Below are 16,532 nucleotides of genomic sequence, written 5' to 3' on the forward strand. Positions count from 1 at the left end.
AAAATTAGAGTAACATAATTGAACATGGTAACAATGTTAAAAACATCACTACCAAAAATCTGTTTTTCTTAATAAATCATATTGTATCCTGATATTATGCATATAAAATGTTTTTTACTCTGTCTTAACGTGTCATGCCAAGAAACCCAAGACACTAAATAAATACAAAATGAAATTCACCATTCCTCGTTCCTTATTTAAAAATTTTTTTGGTAATGCATGCATGGAAACATCAAAACACACGCAACATATCACATCTTGTTTATTGTCATGTATTTAATTGCAGTAGCTACAATATTTACCAAAGGTTTAAGTAGAACACATCCGAAGGCAAGTTTTATTCAACAGAGTCACAGAAATAAAAAAAAGAAAAAGAAGAAGTCATCTGACGTAAAATAAGACTGATATGGAAGGGTTTGTTTTTTTTCCATGTTTGCACAGTCTAAACATTCATTTTCATGGTCAGGTCCTCTCTGGAACTGAACTGTGACTGACAAAGGCAAAATGCAGTTCTGGACGGTTGCAGGCTTTTAAGACATGCAGCTTACTAGGATCAAACGGGAGCAATAGTGGCACTGCTTTGTGTTGTCCAACATACACCTCTTTCGATAGCCACAAACAAATATGTACACCACAGCCTGTAGCAGGTGACTGTCTGGGAGGCTTCAGGGCTCCTGTCTTCAGAGACGTACTGATAAGTAGGCTCGACACAGAGTATAGTAAGTAGTGTAGGCAATGACTGTACAGCAGTGTAACTGTTATGAAACTGCAACCTCACAGACCCATAAAACAAATGACGCAGAGCTATGTAAAATGTGACAACAGTATTTTGCTGATGATCACTACTGTTTTTTACTACAGTTTTATTAAGGAGTAATCCACCCAAATGGCAGCTTTTTATGTTTCAGAGACCAGGTTCTTGATAAGAAAAAAAAAAAAAAAAAAAAAAAAATCAGGCACTGATGCACAGCCAGCTCTATTTTTGTCTTTGTGTGGGTTGCAGTGCCATCGTTTTCACATTTCACACCCGAACTGTGTGAAGTAAAACTAGAGTAGATGTGGTTCTGGGAAATAAAAACATGCAAAGGAAAATAATTCAGTTTCTCATCACCTGCTGTAGCATCTGGAGTCCATGAAAACCTCACAGGAAAAACAAATTCTAATGATTTGGGTGGATTTCACCTTTTAAAGACCTACGGAAATATTTACAAAACAAAATCCATGTACTAATATTTTCAAATGGTTTGGGAAATACAATAATAATAACTATAGCAGTAATATTAATGAACAAAATGGCAATTTTTTAATCATTAATTTTAACATCAGATAGTCACAGCTTTGCTTCTGTTTAAGTAAGACTACGCTTTCAAATCACACGTTGATTTATTCCACTTTTTGTACACAAGCTACTAATATTGACGGCAGCAGAGACCATAACCATCTTATCCATAAGTCCAATAAAAAAGGCTGCAGCTCTTAATCAAGCTTCCATTACTCAGCCTCGACTTCCTCTTCACTTCCACACAGGCTGAATTTTTGGACTAATAATAAAGAATTGGAAAGTTGATCTTGTTTTAACACTAAAGTCAACCTGAACGTGTTAATTGCTAAGTTGTGGGTGATGCCATTTCACTGCCATAACAGGCACTTTGCAAGTCTTTGGCTTTCACAGGGGAAAACCTGTAAGAGCACTACAGGCTAAAACAGAGAGGAATCATCTCATTTCTTATCACCTCATTCAGGCGTGGCATGTTTAGCTGTGTGGAGATAGCTTTCAGTCGGAGAGTGCAGTGAGGTGTGTCACTTTGAAGGTGTAGAACAAAGAAAAATAAAGATTTGTGCAATGCATGTACTGTTCACAGTTAAACAGAAGAAAAAAAAGTCAGCTGAATGAGTATCAACAGTGCACATAGGACGGAATCTTAAATTCCCTAAAACTCTTGTGAACTGAAGGTTCTGGCTTGTGAGGGAGAGGGAGGTTTAATCACCAATAAAAGTGTGCAAATGAGGCTTTGAGGAACAAAATGTCCGTTTGTATGTAGTAGTATGTAGTTGCTGCATCTGTGAGTATAACATATCTGCTCTGAATAGTGGCATTATGGAAAACCTAAGTTTGTAAGATATCTTAAGGCATGATAGCCCTTTTAGGCAGGGAGTTTGTCAATCTTCCTCTGCTCTGTGGGGTTGCTGGACGCAGCCGTGATTCCTCTGGTCCTCCAACCAGAGGCACCTTCGGTTTCACTCTCACTGCTGGCATTTTTCATTCCTTCTCACTGGGATGATTTACTGTCTGTCAAGGTGCAGCATCCATCTGTGTTTGTCCCTTTTTTAATTCCCTATTGGGTCAGCTCCCTGTGCTTCCTCAGGTCCACGGCTGTCTCGTCCTACCCGCTGCCCTCTCTCTCTCTCTCTCTCTCCATCTGAGTGATCAATGCCCCGGGACCCTCCATCTGGGCCAGAGCCTGTCGGGACCCCTTCTCACTGCGTGCTCCCAGAAGCGAGCGCTCGGACCCGGTGTTGTTTGATGGCATTCTCCAGGAACCCCGCCACCTTCTCACTGTCCTCCTACAAAGTTTATTTGGAAAAAAAGGGTTAAAACTCTTCAAAAATCAAAAGATAAAAGAAAAGAAAAAAGAATAAATTACCGCTGTACTTGTTCCCGGATCATTAAAATGTAAAAACAAAGAAGCTTTTCCATCTACCTCATTTATGAAGGCGTAGTGAACAAGTTCACTGGCGAGGTCTTTGGAGGTGTCAGCTGAAAGTTTCACACAAAATAATTCAGTTAGAAAAATATACAATAAAAATAAAACCACAGGTGCCTTTTTTTAAAGACAAAACAGTTATTTAGATCAATCTATACAAACAAGTACTTTAAATGCACCTATAGTATCAATTTAAAAGTCCCACGTCGCCTTATTCTTAAGTTATCGCATTCACAAATCATGACAATAACCCATCAGCAATTTATGTCTCATAGGTTAAAACAAACAAACAAAAAAACCAAAACATAAATAAATATGTCAAACTGATTCACTGCCTCACATGGAAATTCATTAGAGTGAGTTATGAAGTTGATCTGGCTAGTACATTTGTTTATGATTGTTAGTTGGATCACTCCAAAAGTAATGGACAAATTTGTATGAAAATTGCAACCAGATGTGAAGTTTGGGCTTGAATCAATCTGGATGATGATCTAGGAACACTCACACTGTTGTGATACTTCAGAAATGTCAACTTACTTGGAAGGATGTCGCAGCTGAGCTGCCTGTGAAGTTTATCATCCATCTTCAAAAACAAAGAGAGCTAAGGAGACAACAAAAGGCTCAATTAAAGTCAAACTGAATTCATATTTATCCATTATGACTGACTGAAATGCAGAGCTGCTAAAGCAACGCTGCAGTAGGATTCATCTTTAAGGAGCCCGGCTAAGGTTTTTACACTGAAATGGGCAAAGTACCTGTAACACTATGTGACTCACATGAGTTTTGGTCCCTTCTTCATTTGACTCCAAATTACAGTGCATCTGAACTACCTGCAATGACAACAGAGTAAGGAGCACTGAAACATGAAGGCAAAGCAAAGTAATAAATATTTAAAGTGTTTGGAGTGATAATAAATAGTTATTATTGTAATAATAGAGAGACATGCATAGACACGTGCATGTGCTTATCCTACACAAGCAACACACACAACAGCTTAAAGGGCAGCAGAAAGCTTTTGTAATCCAACTTTTGCTAAAACTTTCCCAACATATCTGGCACTGATACACGTGATGCTAAGCAGGGACACCATCTAAGGTAATAACCTAAAACATATTAAATTAGACATTTTTTATTGATATTCAGATAGGCTCATGCTCATATGCTGTGCTCTGAAATAATCAAAAGTAAGCTGCTGTTCACATAAGCGCAATGTCTAACACTGCCCTGTTGCTTAATTTGGTTAATTTAAAAAGTTGCTCCTGATGCATTCTTAGTATTGGATTTGCAAGCAGTCAGCTCTGATTCACAGTGAGACCTCTCAGACCAAAATTTGTTCCCCTTCAAAGCTGACTGCATGGAGACTGTCTCACTGAAATCAGATGCGGGCAACAACAAATATGAGGAGATTTCCATGTGTAAATATCTCATGTGGTGCAACATCCCAGACATAAAGTCTACTGTAAACACAGAGTCATTCTCTAGAGATGTAGCCAGCATAGATGTGTAGCCAGCAAGTCTGTGCATTTAACACTACTGTTGTTCAATCTAAGGTGCCGACCTTCCTCGTCTCTGTCTCCTGGGGTTCAGGAGTCGGCGTCTTGACCGTTTCAACCTGCTCCTGAGACAAGGAGAGCGCTCGGGGGACGGGATGAGGCCGCGTTGAGGCAAAATTCATCAATGGGTAGATTCCATTCCTGATGAGAGGAAAGGCCAAGATGTTAAACTTGAGAAAGTACACTGAGAAATTAAAGCACTGCAGTAACACTCACTTGACATCCTCTAGAAACTTGTCAAGTTCCAATGGGGACACGTGGGAATACCTGCAGAGGGGACACAAAAGAGAAGAGAGAGCAATGATCTTGACTTGTCATGCTTTCTGGCAGACAGCAAAAGATTCGAGGTGGGTAAAAGATTTTACTTGAGCTGAACTCCCTGTCTGTCTTCATGTTTAATCTCTGCCATGACAGCATTGGGGTCAAATGACTTGGTTTTCTCCTCCACACAGTTCTCTGGAAGCAAGTCTGTAGATGCAACACAAGTGTGGCCGTTACTAAAGAAATCTGATGCACACAAGTAGCTGCAGTGCACATAAGAGAGAAACTCACACTGGTTGTTGATGAGGCAATGGGCGGCGAGCAGTTTGAGCGAGTGGACCTCGAACAAGACTCGGTGGAACAAGAGGTCGTGAGCTGTAGGACGGAGCTTGGAGTCGTGATGCAAACAAGACTGGGTGAACTCCTGCAGGAGCAGTAAGGAAGTAAATCCAACACATAACCACGCAACTGTAAAGTGTGACCCAGTTTACTGAGCATCACTGTGTTCTTTCTGGCATATTTAACTGACGGGGCCCCGCTGTGCGGTCTGAATAAGCCCAGAGGGATGGCAGTGTGAGTAAGCAAGTGTTGCTAGAGTAGTGCAGGACAGTTTGTCTTTTCTACATGTTTCTGTAGCTGTTCTTGCATATATTTCAGGGCATAAAGTATTTTTGAGGCTTACTCTCATGAGAGGGTCTTCCAGAGATTGACCCGCATTGACTATGGCCTCCTTGGACACAGCGCTATCTCCATTGGCCTGGATCTCCAGCACAGCCATCTGTAAGGGTACAAATAATCTGTCAAGAAAAACAGCCACACACACACACAGATGGAAATCTGGCAGATTTACTTCTCGTTTACCTCCAGAGCACAGATTCCAAAGGAGAAAATGTCTATGGCGTAACCGTCTTCGCCAGCTGGAAATGATTGAAGAGAAGCAGGGTGAGAGGAGGGTAAAAATAGGAAATCTTAAAGAAAAAGCTTACCCCAAAATAAAAAGGTAGCAATGTGCAATCAAAAAAAAATCAATTTGAAAAGGGGAAGAAGGTAAACCGTTTATCCTCATTACAAAAGCATTAATCTATCTATGTCTTTTTGGCAGCTGCAAAATCAGTACAAACAATCTACTAAATGTCTTGAAGTAATTTGTGTCTCATCCATTTCACTTTGGCAGTACTAATTCCAACATTTACCTCATTATCTACAATAATTACAGACAACAGGTCACAAAATACCCAGAGCTATCTGATAGAAGGCTCCGTTTGGTGCTTCTGGCATACAGATTACAGACAACTAGTCTTTTTCTCAGCGGTTTCCGTTTCATACAACGTGCAAATATCTTCATGTGTAGTAACTGAGGTCTGGAGCTACATTAAACTGTGAACATAAAGACTGAATTTTTACTCTGCAGGTCAAACAGTCAGGTAGGAATCAATGTAGACCAATTAAATAAAAGCAACCTCACAGAAAGCTGGATGGAAATGCCACTCGTCATTACCTCCGTATTCTGGAGCAAAGAAATGAAGATTTCTCTGCTCATCGCGATGTTGCCTCCCTTTGCTATGAACACTTGCATCTGGGAAAACTGGCAAGAGAAGGCAGAGCACAAATATATTAGATGTTAAATATTAGATAAAACTAATGAATTGATATTAAACCACTAAACAAAAAAGGTCCCTTACCATTAACAAATAGCCGATGCCACACTGTGGGAAGACAGTTAAGACAATTTAGATATTCATTCTCCTTAACGCCATGAAAATAAAATTTTAATTGATTTTGTACAATTTATTTAGTGTAAGATAAGGTGTATGTGTCCCTTTGACTCACTATCCTAAAACATAATACGAGAATAACTGCTGTGACTTGTGTTTAGAGCAGTACCCTCCTGATTATCCACTGAAACGCGGTGATTCAGACCCTGTAAGAACCTTGAAAAACTTTTTCTGTACCTAAAGTTGTTTGATTATTGTGGTATGACCAATCTAACTTAAGGAACACGTGGAGATCGAGGAGATTTCAAAGCCGTGAGCTGCACTCACAAGTATTAAAATGTACTTATGCTGAAAATAGTTTTGACACAGGAGAAAGTTACAGTTAAGATGAATCTGGTATTAAAATGTGGGAAAGATTTGACCTGGTTACAGCCCTGCATGACACTAAAGCTCAAAGTTTGGTGTTTTTCAGTCCTAAAAATCAAATGTTCATATCTCCCGTGCTTTAGAAGTTATGAGGGTTTAGCTAGAAAAAATAGCATGAATTTTAAGGAGGAAAATTCTCTTTAGAGGCTTTTAGAGGCTTCGTTAGGCATAATAAAGTTAATGTACAAAAAAAAGAAAACCAGCTGATCAACTACTTGCAGTAACATTAAAGTCCCTGCTGGGAGCAGACCTGAGCCAATCTTGATGAGGCCGTTGTGCTGGATGAAGATGGTGTCACAAGTCAGGTTTCCATGGATTATCGGTGGATCGCAAGAGTGCAGATAACTGTCAGCAAACAATAAACCATGTTATTAATGCTCACACTGAGATAACAGACACGATTATATCACACAGAACAAATACGTCAGTACCTAAGTGCAGAGAGAATCTGTGTGCACCATCTCTTCCAGGCCTGAAGGGGAAGAGAGAAAGATGAAGAGCTACACCTCTAAACTAACAGACACAATTAATATGGAAACATATGTGCTGTCATAAAACACTAATTTCACATGTGCAAGAAAATACCAAAAGCTAAATAAAGTTAAATAACATTAATTTTCTCTACAATTTATTTTAAAAAAAGGAAGATATTTTGAGTAAACCTCATGAATATTTGAAATCCACCAGGTTACAGGGATAAGATGCATGTCTGAGCAGACTGAGCCACCGCGGTGTCGTGTTACGTAATCTCTAATCCTGCTGGAAAAATGGATCTGAATAGCGATGGGACTGCAGTACCCTGAGCTGCCACCGTGAGACTCAGTATGTGACCAGAGTAAAAACACTGACCTTCACATTCATAGTCTTGTGGTTTTTCTTGGTTTTCTTCAGGAACTGCTTGAGGCTGCCTGACGACATGTATTCAGTGATGAATATAACCTGTGTCGCACAGACAGAGGAGAGAAAAACCTGTTCATGCACCAGCATGTGTGTGTGTGAAAAAGAGGAAGTAAGTAGAAATCTTACTCGAGCCTGGCTCTCCTTCATGTCCAGCCAGTACTTGTGGAACTTGACAATGTTGGGGTGTTCGACCTGCATCAGGTTCTCAAACATCTCCTTGATCTTCTCCTAAACATCACACATCAGAGATGGTTCACATCTAAAAACTTTAGTCTATCTCACATGATCAGAAAATCAATCAGGGACACTTTAACAATTTATAATTCAAGTGGTTTGTAAGCAGTAATAACGAAAATCACCCGAGTGGTTTGAAGTTCAGGAATTTTTATATTTGCTGGTGTTTATCTGTTGGAATAGGTCTCTTGTGAGGATAAATATGATTTGATCAATTCCCTTGATCAGTTTTCTGAATGGAAAAACAATAGACCTACACAGGTTTGTCAGCACCAGTCCAGCTGTTTAAGTACTGACTCTGAACACAGACAGCAAAAAACAGTAGAAAAAAAAGCCAAAAGGTCCACTGCCATGAGTTCAACGTCAATCTTGCAACATCAACGTGAGGAAAAAAAACGCAAGCAGTGATAAAAGGAAGGTAAGAGCTTAAAGAGATATGACCGGTGTCTATACATAACAGTAAACACCGAGTATTTTTCTTCCAGCTTCATCCTTTTACTTAACAAATCAATAAATAGAACCAGAATTTATTTTGCAGAGCTTGTAGTTAAAGGTGAAATGAGTTTGGGTACCTCTTGTGCTTTAAAGACTTTCTTGTCTAAGAAGAGTACTTCATTCCACACCACCTCCACTCCTTCCTCTGTGTCCATGGCCAAAGAGGCACTTTCCACACCTGGAACATTACCTTGGCTGACCTGCAGGGGGCAAACAGAAAGATACGGGACTTAGCATAAAGTTAACGCAACAGCCAAAATTAACTTAACTCGTTTTACACAATTTATCACGACAATAACTAAGTTTTTTTTTGACACCTGGAATAGAAGAAAAAGCTGTAAACACAACATGAATATACTGTCAAACTATAAAGTTATTATTGAAAATGAATAGATAACAAACAGCTGCCTGTTTACACAACAGGAACACGTCCAAGTAAACATCACCGAAACCACAGACTGCATGAAACAAGGACGTAGCTTGAAGGTTGGAACAATGAAGCCAAGTCTCTTAAATCCGAAGACCTCTAGGTGGCGATAGTTGTGGAAAAACGACTTCCAATTCAATAGACGTCTAAAGGAAGACTGGCTTTCTCTCCTGACCTCTGTAAACACTCTCCTGCTAGGTTTTTTCATTTATTTTAGGTCTATTTGGTAAATCTTTGTCATACTATAAGAGCAAAATGTAAGCTAATTAAAAATAATATATTTAAATCAAGAATTAATTTTTTTACTCCGCTTTTGGTCTCTACCAACTCCAGTGTTTAACTGAGCTTAACTTTTTCTCTCTGCTATTGTTTGCTGAACAAATACCATGAAAAAAGTTTTTGTAAAAGTTTGGCAACAAAAGCTGTCAATAAAAGAATAAAAAGAATAAAAATACACTTTTACAGATTTGTAGCCATTGTTAAAACAGACAATCGCTATAGCTGCCAGGTGGGAATTCACATTCTGTGCTGCTAAGAAATCCAATACATACATGCAAAGACAAAAGCAATGTTAGACAAGCATGAGATCATGCTGGCGTCCCTGAGCGATGCAAGCATGAGATCATGCTGGCGTCCCTGAGCGATGCACAGCTTATTATTCGCTGTAATATAAAAAAACAAAACAAAGGAGCAGAGCGTTATCAAGCCCCTCCTAAAACACTCAGCTACAGAAAAGCAGGGCTGAAATGATTAGACTTCACCCCCTGCTGAGTCTGTAATATCTACTAAAAGCCCCATAACACAGTCGCAGAATTATGTCACTGACAGCTCCATTGATAAAACGGTGAATCGGGGTGTCTGGGTTAAAGAGAGTGCAGTACTAAGCAAACTCAGTTTTCATTCCATTAATGCATCCATCAGTCAGGACAGATGGGAGTTAATTCACTTTACTGAAGCAAAGATAAATGCAGACAGGCCAGCTATAACGTGATGAACGGTATAGACGTCCGAGAGGATGTGGAGCAGCTTGTGCGAAAAGAGAAGAGATGGATTAAAGGTAGACAGACGGGAAGAAGTGAAGGGATTGTGCACGAGGGATTTACAGAGATGAGACGCATGCCACAAGATGGAGGAGGTGGCATCAAAGCTCCAAGAAATACACAGGGAAAAAAAAAATGAAGGGGAGTGGAATGGAAAGAGGAGGCAGAGGCTGGCAGAAGCAGACAGCCTGCAGCTCTGTCACTGCATGAGGCAGCAACGGAGGCAAAGGGTTCATCACAGGATAGTGGTGCCTCGGCTGGGAAGACCTGATTTAACCTCCTGCTATGTTTTTATTGCAGCAGCGGCGCTGTTGCAGGGAGTGGAAAGGCTGCGCTGGGTTCAAAGTCCAGTGCAACAAGCACGATGCAGGACCCACAGTTCCTGCTAATCCTGCGTCTGGCCAGTGCTCAGAGTAAAAAAGCACTATATAAATAACAATAAATATTTCATGCTTTTTTATTGATTGGTGTGATTCTGTCTGGCAGGCACTTAAGCAGCTACTCTGTGTATGGTGGACATGGTGGCTGTAAGCTAAAGAGACAATATTAGCCACAAATATAAACGATTACAAAGGTATTTATGTCATCTATTGTGGATTTGTGGTGAAGCACTAACTTGTTTTCTACTTTGTCCTCTCTAGGGTGTTTGGGCAAATGTGTCCCCGGGGGGTTTGAATGTTAGTTAAAGGTTCCAGAAGAAAACAGGGATGAATTGGGTGGGGCGATTTGCTTCTGGGTTTTGGGGGTGTTTAAATAAGGAATTCAGGGTTATGTTGTTATAATAGAAATGCAATATTTGTATGTGGTGTTGGTAAAGGTTTTTATAATAGTTTTCAATATGGAAGATTGTTACTTGGCTAAATTGCATGTTGGGAAATACAGAATACACCCCTGGCATGTTATTAGCAAGGTGTGGCTCATCAGCAGCTGAGCAGCAGGGTATAAAGCACTGTGTCATCTCAGTTAGTGGTTGAATTTGTAAATTAAGTTCATGACAAATAAAAATAACTAAATTTGCTCTGCATCAAATCCTGCCTCTGTCTGGGATAGTTGTAGCCCAGATGGTCATTTATCACACAAACCCACAAGAGTAAGATAGTTTTAAGGTAACATAGGCTAATTAGCATCGGTTAGAATGTTGGTATTAGCATTTCAAGTGCCACAGCTGTATTACGAAAGATTTATAGCCTTACAAAGTTGTTAGCATAGCTTCAGGCTCCCTTACACCAGCTCCACACCTCTGACCTCTTTTAGATTTCCTCACGAGGATCAATAAACTATATTAGTAGGTTGTTTGTTCTCTATGGTCTATATTTATGATTTAGCCTATTATATTGGACCTTGAACTTCAGCAGCACAGTCCAAGCATCGAGTTTTTCATTACACAGTATCAGTAAATCAGTACTGTCAGCAAACTGCAATATACTCAGCATCAATGTGAGGCCTTCAGCTGAGAGGTCTATTCATAAAATTCTTGCAAAAGGGTTTGGGTTTTTTTAGTTTTTAGATTTTAGTTGCTACTTATATTCTTTTGTGCCCTGTCCTTCCCTGAATTGCACATCTCCTGTTTCAGTCTGTTTCCACTGCTGTGGTTCCTCAAGAGCCCAAACAGAACCATGTGTACGCTCTTATTGATGTGATGACACTTCTTTGGTCAAATGTGCTAAAACTGCACAATTATAGATTTTGTCATCACAGTGACAATTTGATTGGCCGTTGGCTCTCACAATTACATAAAGTCAAGAAAAAACTTGGTTGCGGACTCAAGACGAGCCAGTGATTTCAGCTCTTTTACAGTTTACTAATTTAGCTGATGGTCTGTTTCTCTTTACTTTGATTTAACGTTCCACAGTAAATAAAAAGAAAAGTGAAGGGCAGAAACAGCCTGCGCAGTGTTGCGGAGATCTGTTCAAACAGAGAGAATTCTGGACTTAAATCATAATTAATGAGCATATGGACTGAATCAACCAGACCGCATGTGGTAGTGAATTCCTATTGCTGCCCTCGAGATATCATTACAGCCGTACTGGCCTACGAGGACTCCTGTTTCTTATTACTGCTGAATACACGACTCTGGCTGAATGTTTGGGGTCTTTTACATGACAGCAGGATGAATTCTGAACAGATTTGGGGGCTTCAACCTCTTTACTATGAAGTTGTCCTCAACTGCTGAGCGGCGGAAATGAGCTTTCTCCAAAGGGTGGCTGACCTCTCCTTTAGCTATAGGGTGAGGAGTTCAGTCATTTGGGAGGGACTTTGAGTAGAGCCGCTATTGCTCCACATTGAAATCAGCCAGCAGAGGTGATTCGGGCATCTGACTAGGATGCCTCCCGGGTGAGGCCACACCCAAGACATGCTGGGGGGATATATATATATCCCCTGACTGGCCTGGGAACTCCTCTGTGTTTCTCTGGATCAGTGCAAAGATGGATGGATGGATAGACAATTTCCTGCCATCAAACTCAATCAAATTTAATCATCCCCTAATCTAAAGTTGCTTCTTTTCATCTCTTATCTAACAGCTGGGATAACAAGTTTTATACATTTAAAAGAAAATAAAAAGCTAACCTGACACCTCCCTGTCAGCACCATCATCTTAAAATCTCAACTGGGTGTCTTTGGAGAACAGCTGAGAACCAACACAAAGCTAGATGACAGGGTAGCAACTAAACCACTATTATTTAGGCCCGTCTCTCCACCTTAATGACTGCTTATTACTGTTAAATGCTAACCATTGATGTATTCGACAGAGCGCTGCTTGTGCCGTGCTTCATCGTCTTTGACTCCGCGGTGAATGGAGTCAAAACAGCTTTCTGTATCCGCCTCTAACAAGAGGATGTGTGTTAACTGAACCACACAGGCAGAGGACGAGCAGCAATGCTGTAAATGTTCAGATTTCACATTTTGACATTTCAGACTCCACAAATATCTTCACGACACGAGCGAGCCTCACTGTGGCTTGTTTACTCCTCAAACGCAGTGCAACTGTAGAGGTCTCTTAAAGCTTCACTTTATACGCGAGTCGGGCAGTGGAGGAGACATAACATATAATCTCACTATATACTCAGTGAGAGATGATAATCTGATTACTTGAGCGCAGTACTCTGACCTGCAGACAGCAGGGGGAATTCCTTCCCTTCTGCCATCAATGTTTAGCTGTTGTTAATTTTCTCTAGAGGTTGTGAAACACTCCGTCACTTGTCCCAGCTTCGACGCCCCAGGGGTTTAAGCGGAGTATGCAGCTCGGTTGTGGTAGTGTGAGATAAACAGTACCCTACATGCTGGGCTCTGATTGGCTGGCGTAAGGGAGGTGGGTATAGGGTGTGGAAAAGGATTTAAGGATCGTCTGTTCATGTCAAAACAGCTTCTATTCTGATGTTTGTTAAACCTACATGTGAGCCGGTTAAAACCGGATCTGGAGGACTGTAACACAAACCTCTTACCACTTTAGCCAACCTGTAAACATCTCACTTACACAAGGTAATGTTTTCAGATATTCTCTTCCTTGATTCGAACACCTTTGTTCATTCTTTAAAGAGAAAAATACAACTTTATCGACTGTCAATTTTTAATATGCAAAATAAACCAAAAAAACCCAAAAAAACAAACCCTACATCATATTTCCACGAAAGTAAATCTCATGGAGACGGAGCGTATTTAGGTCCTGCCCACAAGAGAGCTGAGAGTAATTCACTGCTGATAGAAAAAAAACCTGAACAATGACTAAAATCCTGGGTGGGATGGACTACCAGCAGAACCAACTAACACTTACTAACATTTCATGAAGTTCTGAATAAAACAACAACAACAACAACAGAGCCTTTCAGGGAACGGCATCAAATCTAAACCACAATAACTTTGAAACCCTATGAAGAAGACAAGTTCTAACAGCTAAAAACATGAAAATAACCCTCAGGGATGGTGAAATCTGAAGATTTGTAGCCACCTAAAGTTACTCTGACGCTTATTGTGGACCCGACTGTTTTCTGAGAATGACATGTTGTGCTCTTATAAAGAACACGCTGATGGCTTCATTGCCTGTTGGATCTGATCAGATGTGTATTAATTAGCACAGCTGATTTATTATGGGTGTAAGTACAAATGTGTCTTAACCAAGAAGCATAAAGTTGCTCTATAATAATAAATTATAATAAATAAAAGGACAGTAGGTTGCACTAAAGCTCAAAATATAACACATGGAGATTAACATAGCCTTACCCTTACATACTTTTAGCTGTTTGGTCACCATTCTCTTATAGCGTGATGGAACAGCTTCTTGTATGTCCCAAAAAAGAAACTAAAGAGTTACTTAAAAGAGCACCCAGACAGATTTGGGTTTATAAACCTTTTTCAGATTCTACATCATAAGCACAGAGTGTGAAAAACTGAGGCAGTCTAACACAGACAATAAATCAAACCTTCAAGGTTATAATGTTTGTCAGTTTTTGTTAAAACTGTTAGAGAAAAGCAGATGATTCAGCTGTACAGTCACTGAGTGAGTGCTGCAGGATGTCTGTAAACTGTACAGAGAGAGCGGTTCACAGTATAATTCATAAGTATCCTGGTGAAAGACACACCCGGCTTTCTGTGCACAGCTGAAATCAAAGCTGCAAGTGTTTTCCTCTACAGCATGATTACAAATGCCGGCTGGAGCATCTGTAGTGACAGTTTGATCTTTTTTTTCCTTTTTCTTTGGCTTGAGGCCAGTGAATTATCTGAAAAATGGGAATGAGGTGCCTGATGAGTCAGCTGGAGGGAAAATGGACCAGGGGGGCATCAGCAGACGAACAGGCGACGAGAGGGCTAAGCTACTGTACGGCAGAACCCTCTCAGCAGAGGGTTCTTCAGTGAAAGGGGGTCTTTGTCTGACACTGTGTGGGACCAAGCCTTACAAAGGGCTTTGTCTCCACCACCTCGGTATCTTGCGTTTTCCCACACCTCATACCTCAACGATGAGCTGCTGCGCCGCACCGCATTAATATTTAATAACCACATCTAGAACAGCGAAGGCAACACACCCAAGAAATCAAGCTATGCTAGATACTTGCGGTGCCGGTGTATGTAAATGAGCTCAGGCATCTTTCTTTGTCGCTTTGTGCTCTCTCCCTCTGAGATTTTAGAGGCATCAAAGAGGAGCAAGATCAAGGAGGTGGACTGAAATGTTGCAGGAAATGCAAGAAGAGGTAGAGAAAAATCTGAAATATGGATGTGAGAAAACTGAACAAACACACCTTCTTAATTTTAAGCAGAATGCCATTTAGTATTACCAGCTTAAAAAAATATTATAGGATTACAGATATTTGTACTTTATCACATACTTACTGACACACTTTTTCAGGCTTAAGTAATTTAGATGAGACGGCAACCAACGTCAAAGTTTTCTGAGATCAACATTAAAAATTTTCTATATTTAAGAATTATCCCACACATACATCTTTGCCCGCACAGTTATTTCGTTCTGATCTGGTCCTAGACAAGTCAAAAGTTGCATGAAGTCCAAATAACAAAGCCAAAAAAAACCCCAAACCATTTGAACCAACCAGCACCATCTGATGGTGTAAATGAAGCCAAAAGATTCCAAAAACTGCAGTTCCCCTAGTGGCCACTTGGGGTGGACTCTGTGTTGCCCCCCCTAGTTTCTCTCATTCTTAAGCTTTGAGAACAATGACTGTAGTTTTCTACAGTCATTGTTCGAGACGAGCACTTCTGCAGAGATTACCTTGGTTGCAAAAGGAGGAGGGGTGGGTCAGATTGTGAAACTGCATGCTCATTGGCTAACGACTTATGAATGTGTGGTTTCGTATCACAGATAATCGCCTACGCACAATGGATCACCAGACATGACAGCACCCCTTGGCAAATGCAAAAAAAAAAAAAAAAAAAAAAAAGATAAAGAAACAGAAACACTTTCAACTCTATTCCTGTCAAACGTACAACTCACCAGCAGCTAGAAGTAGTTTTTAATTTATTTCTTATCTACCATGTTATTAAAGAAGCACAACAGAAGACCACAGCGTTGAGGAGCTTCATCGTCCTGAAAATTCCTGAAATTCTTCCCGTGCTGGCCTCATCCGACCATCATTCCCCAACTTGTGATTAAAATTATGCTTATGGCCCACCGTGATGCCAAAGAAACTTGCACATGTGTCTCTTACGAATGTCCTCACAGACATTTCTGAACTTCTGAGCGCTGTCACATTTGAGTATTAGCCATAACTGTGCACCTAGATGAAGGTAACACTTTGGCTTATGATGAGCTGCCACCAAGCACTCCTGCCTTTGCTGGAAAGAGGTACTTGTCTGTATTGTATGCTACTTAAATTTGGCTTTTTGGCCTGGTAAGATCGTATCCATATTTGGATAGGTTCTGTTCAGCTGTGTGCAAAATAGGTTTAGTGTTTGTTTTGACTGCTGTGTTTTAGGAGACTGGCATACTTTACTAATGGTTTCATAATGATTTTGCAAGTTTCTTTAAGTCAAACAAACCAGACTGGAAAGGAACAGGAGATATTATACAGCTCTTTACCCAGCTTGTAAAATAATCCTTTTTCAACACCTGTCTGTTTCTGTAGTAACAAATATTTCTTTTCCCTTAACATCTGCCAAAAAAAACCAAACTTCAACACTACTACCACCATCAAGTCCTCCGACTCTCCATCTTGTGCTTTCCACCTGCCTCCTGTCAGGTCTTTAAGCCACGACCGTCTGCTGACCTCTACCCGCCCCGCCGTGCAGGCTGTCTCAACAGATTGCTCTCCCTCGCATCCGGATGTCAG

The 16,532-nt window shown here is 40.4% G+C and overlaps 1 protein-coding gene across 1 annotated transcript in view; it reads right to left on the minus strand.

Moving 5' to 3' along the window:
* Positions 1-244: 244 nt before the first annotated feature.
* Positions 245-16,532, minus strand: part of nrbp2b (nuclear receptor binding protein 2b) — a 42,331-nt gene continuing 26,043 nt past the window's right edge. Inside the window, exons 2-18 of the mRNA XM_003439141.5 lie at positions 8,367-8,489; positions 7,687-7,788; positions 7,510-7,599; positions 7,092-7,132; positions 6,911-7,005; positions 6,202-6,225; positions 6,018-6,104; positions 5,381-5,436; positions 5,202-5,297; positions 4,811-4,943; positions 4,624-4,726; positions 4,475-4,525; positions 4,264-4,399; positions 3,482-3,535; positions 3,243-3,306; positions 2,703-2,758; positions 245-2,565 (exon numbers count right to left, since the gene is read on the minus strand). Coding sequence (XP_003439189.1) covers positions 2,479-2,565; positions 2,703-2,758; positions 3,243-3,306; positions 3,482-3,535; positions 4,264-4,399; positions 4,475-4,525; positions 4,624-4,726; positions 4,811-4,943; positions 5,202-5,297; positions 5,381-5,436; positions 6,018-6,104; positions 6,202-6,225; positions 6,911-7,005; positions 7,092-7,132; positions 7,510-7,599; positions 7,687-7,788; positions 8,367-8,489 — 1,398 coding nt within the window. The 3' untranslated portion in view covers positions 245-2,478. The remainder of the gene's footprint in view (positions 2,566-2,702; positions 2,759-3,242; positions 3,307-3,481; positions 3,536-4,263; positions 4,400-4,474; positions 4,526-4,623; positions 4,727-4,810; positions 4,944-5,201; positions 5,298-5,380; positions 5,437-6,017; positions 6,105-6,201; positions 6,226-6,910; positions 7,006-7,091; positions 7,133-7,509; positions 7,600-7,686; positions 7,789-8,366; positions 8,490-16,532) is intronic.

Source organism: Oreochromis niloticus, linkage group LG9 (assembly GCF_001858045.2).
Source record: "Oreochromis niloticus isolate F11D_XX linkage group LG9, O_niloticus_UMD_NMBU, whole genome shotgun sequence".
NCBI classification, from domain to species: domain Eukaryota; kingdom Metazoa; phylum Chordata; class Actinopteri; order Cichliformes; family Cichlidae; genus Oreochromis; species Oreochromis niloticus.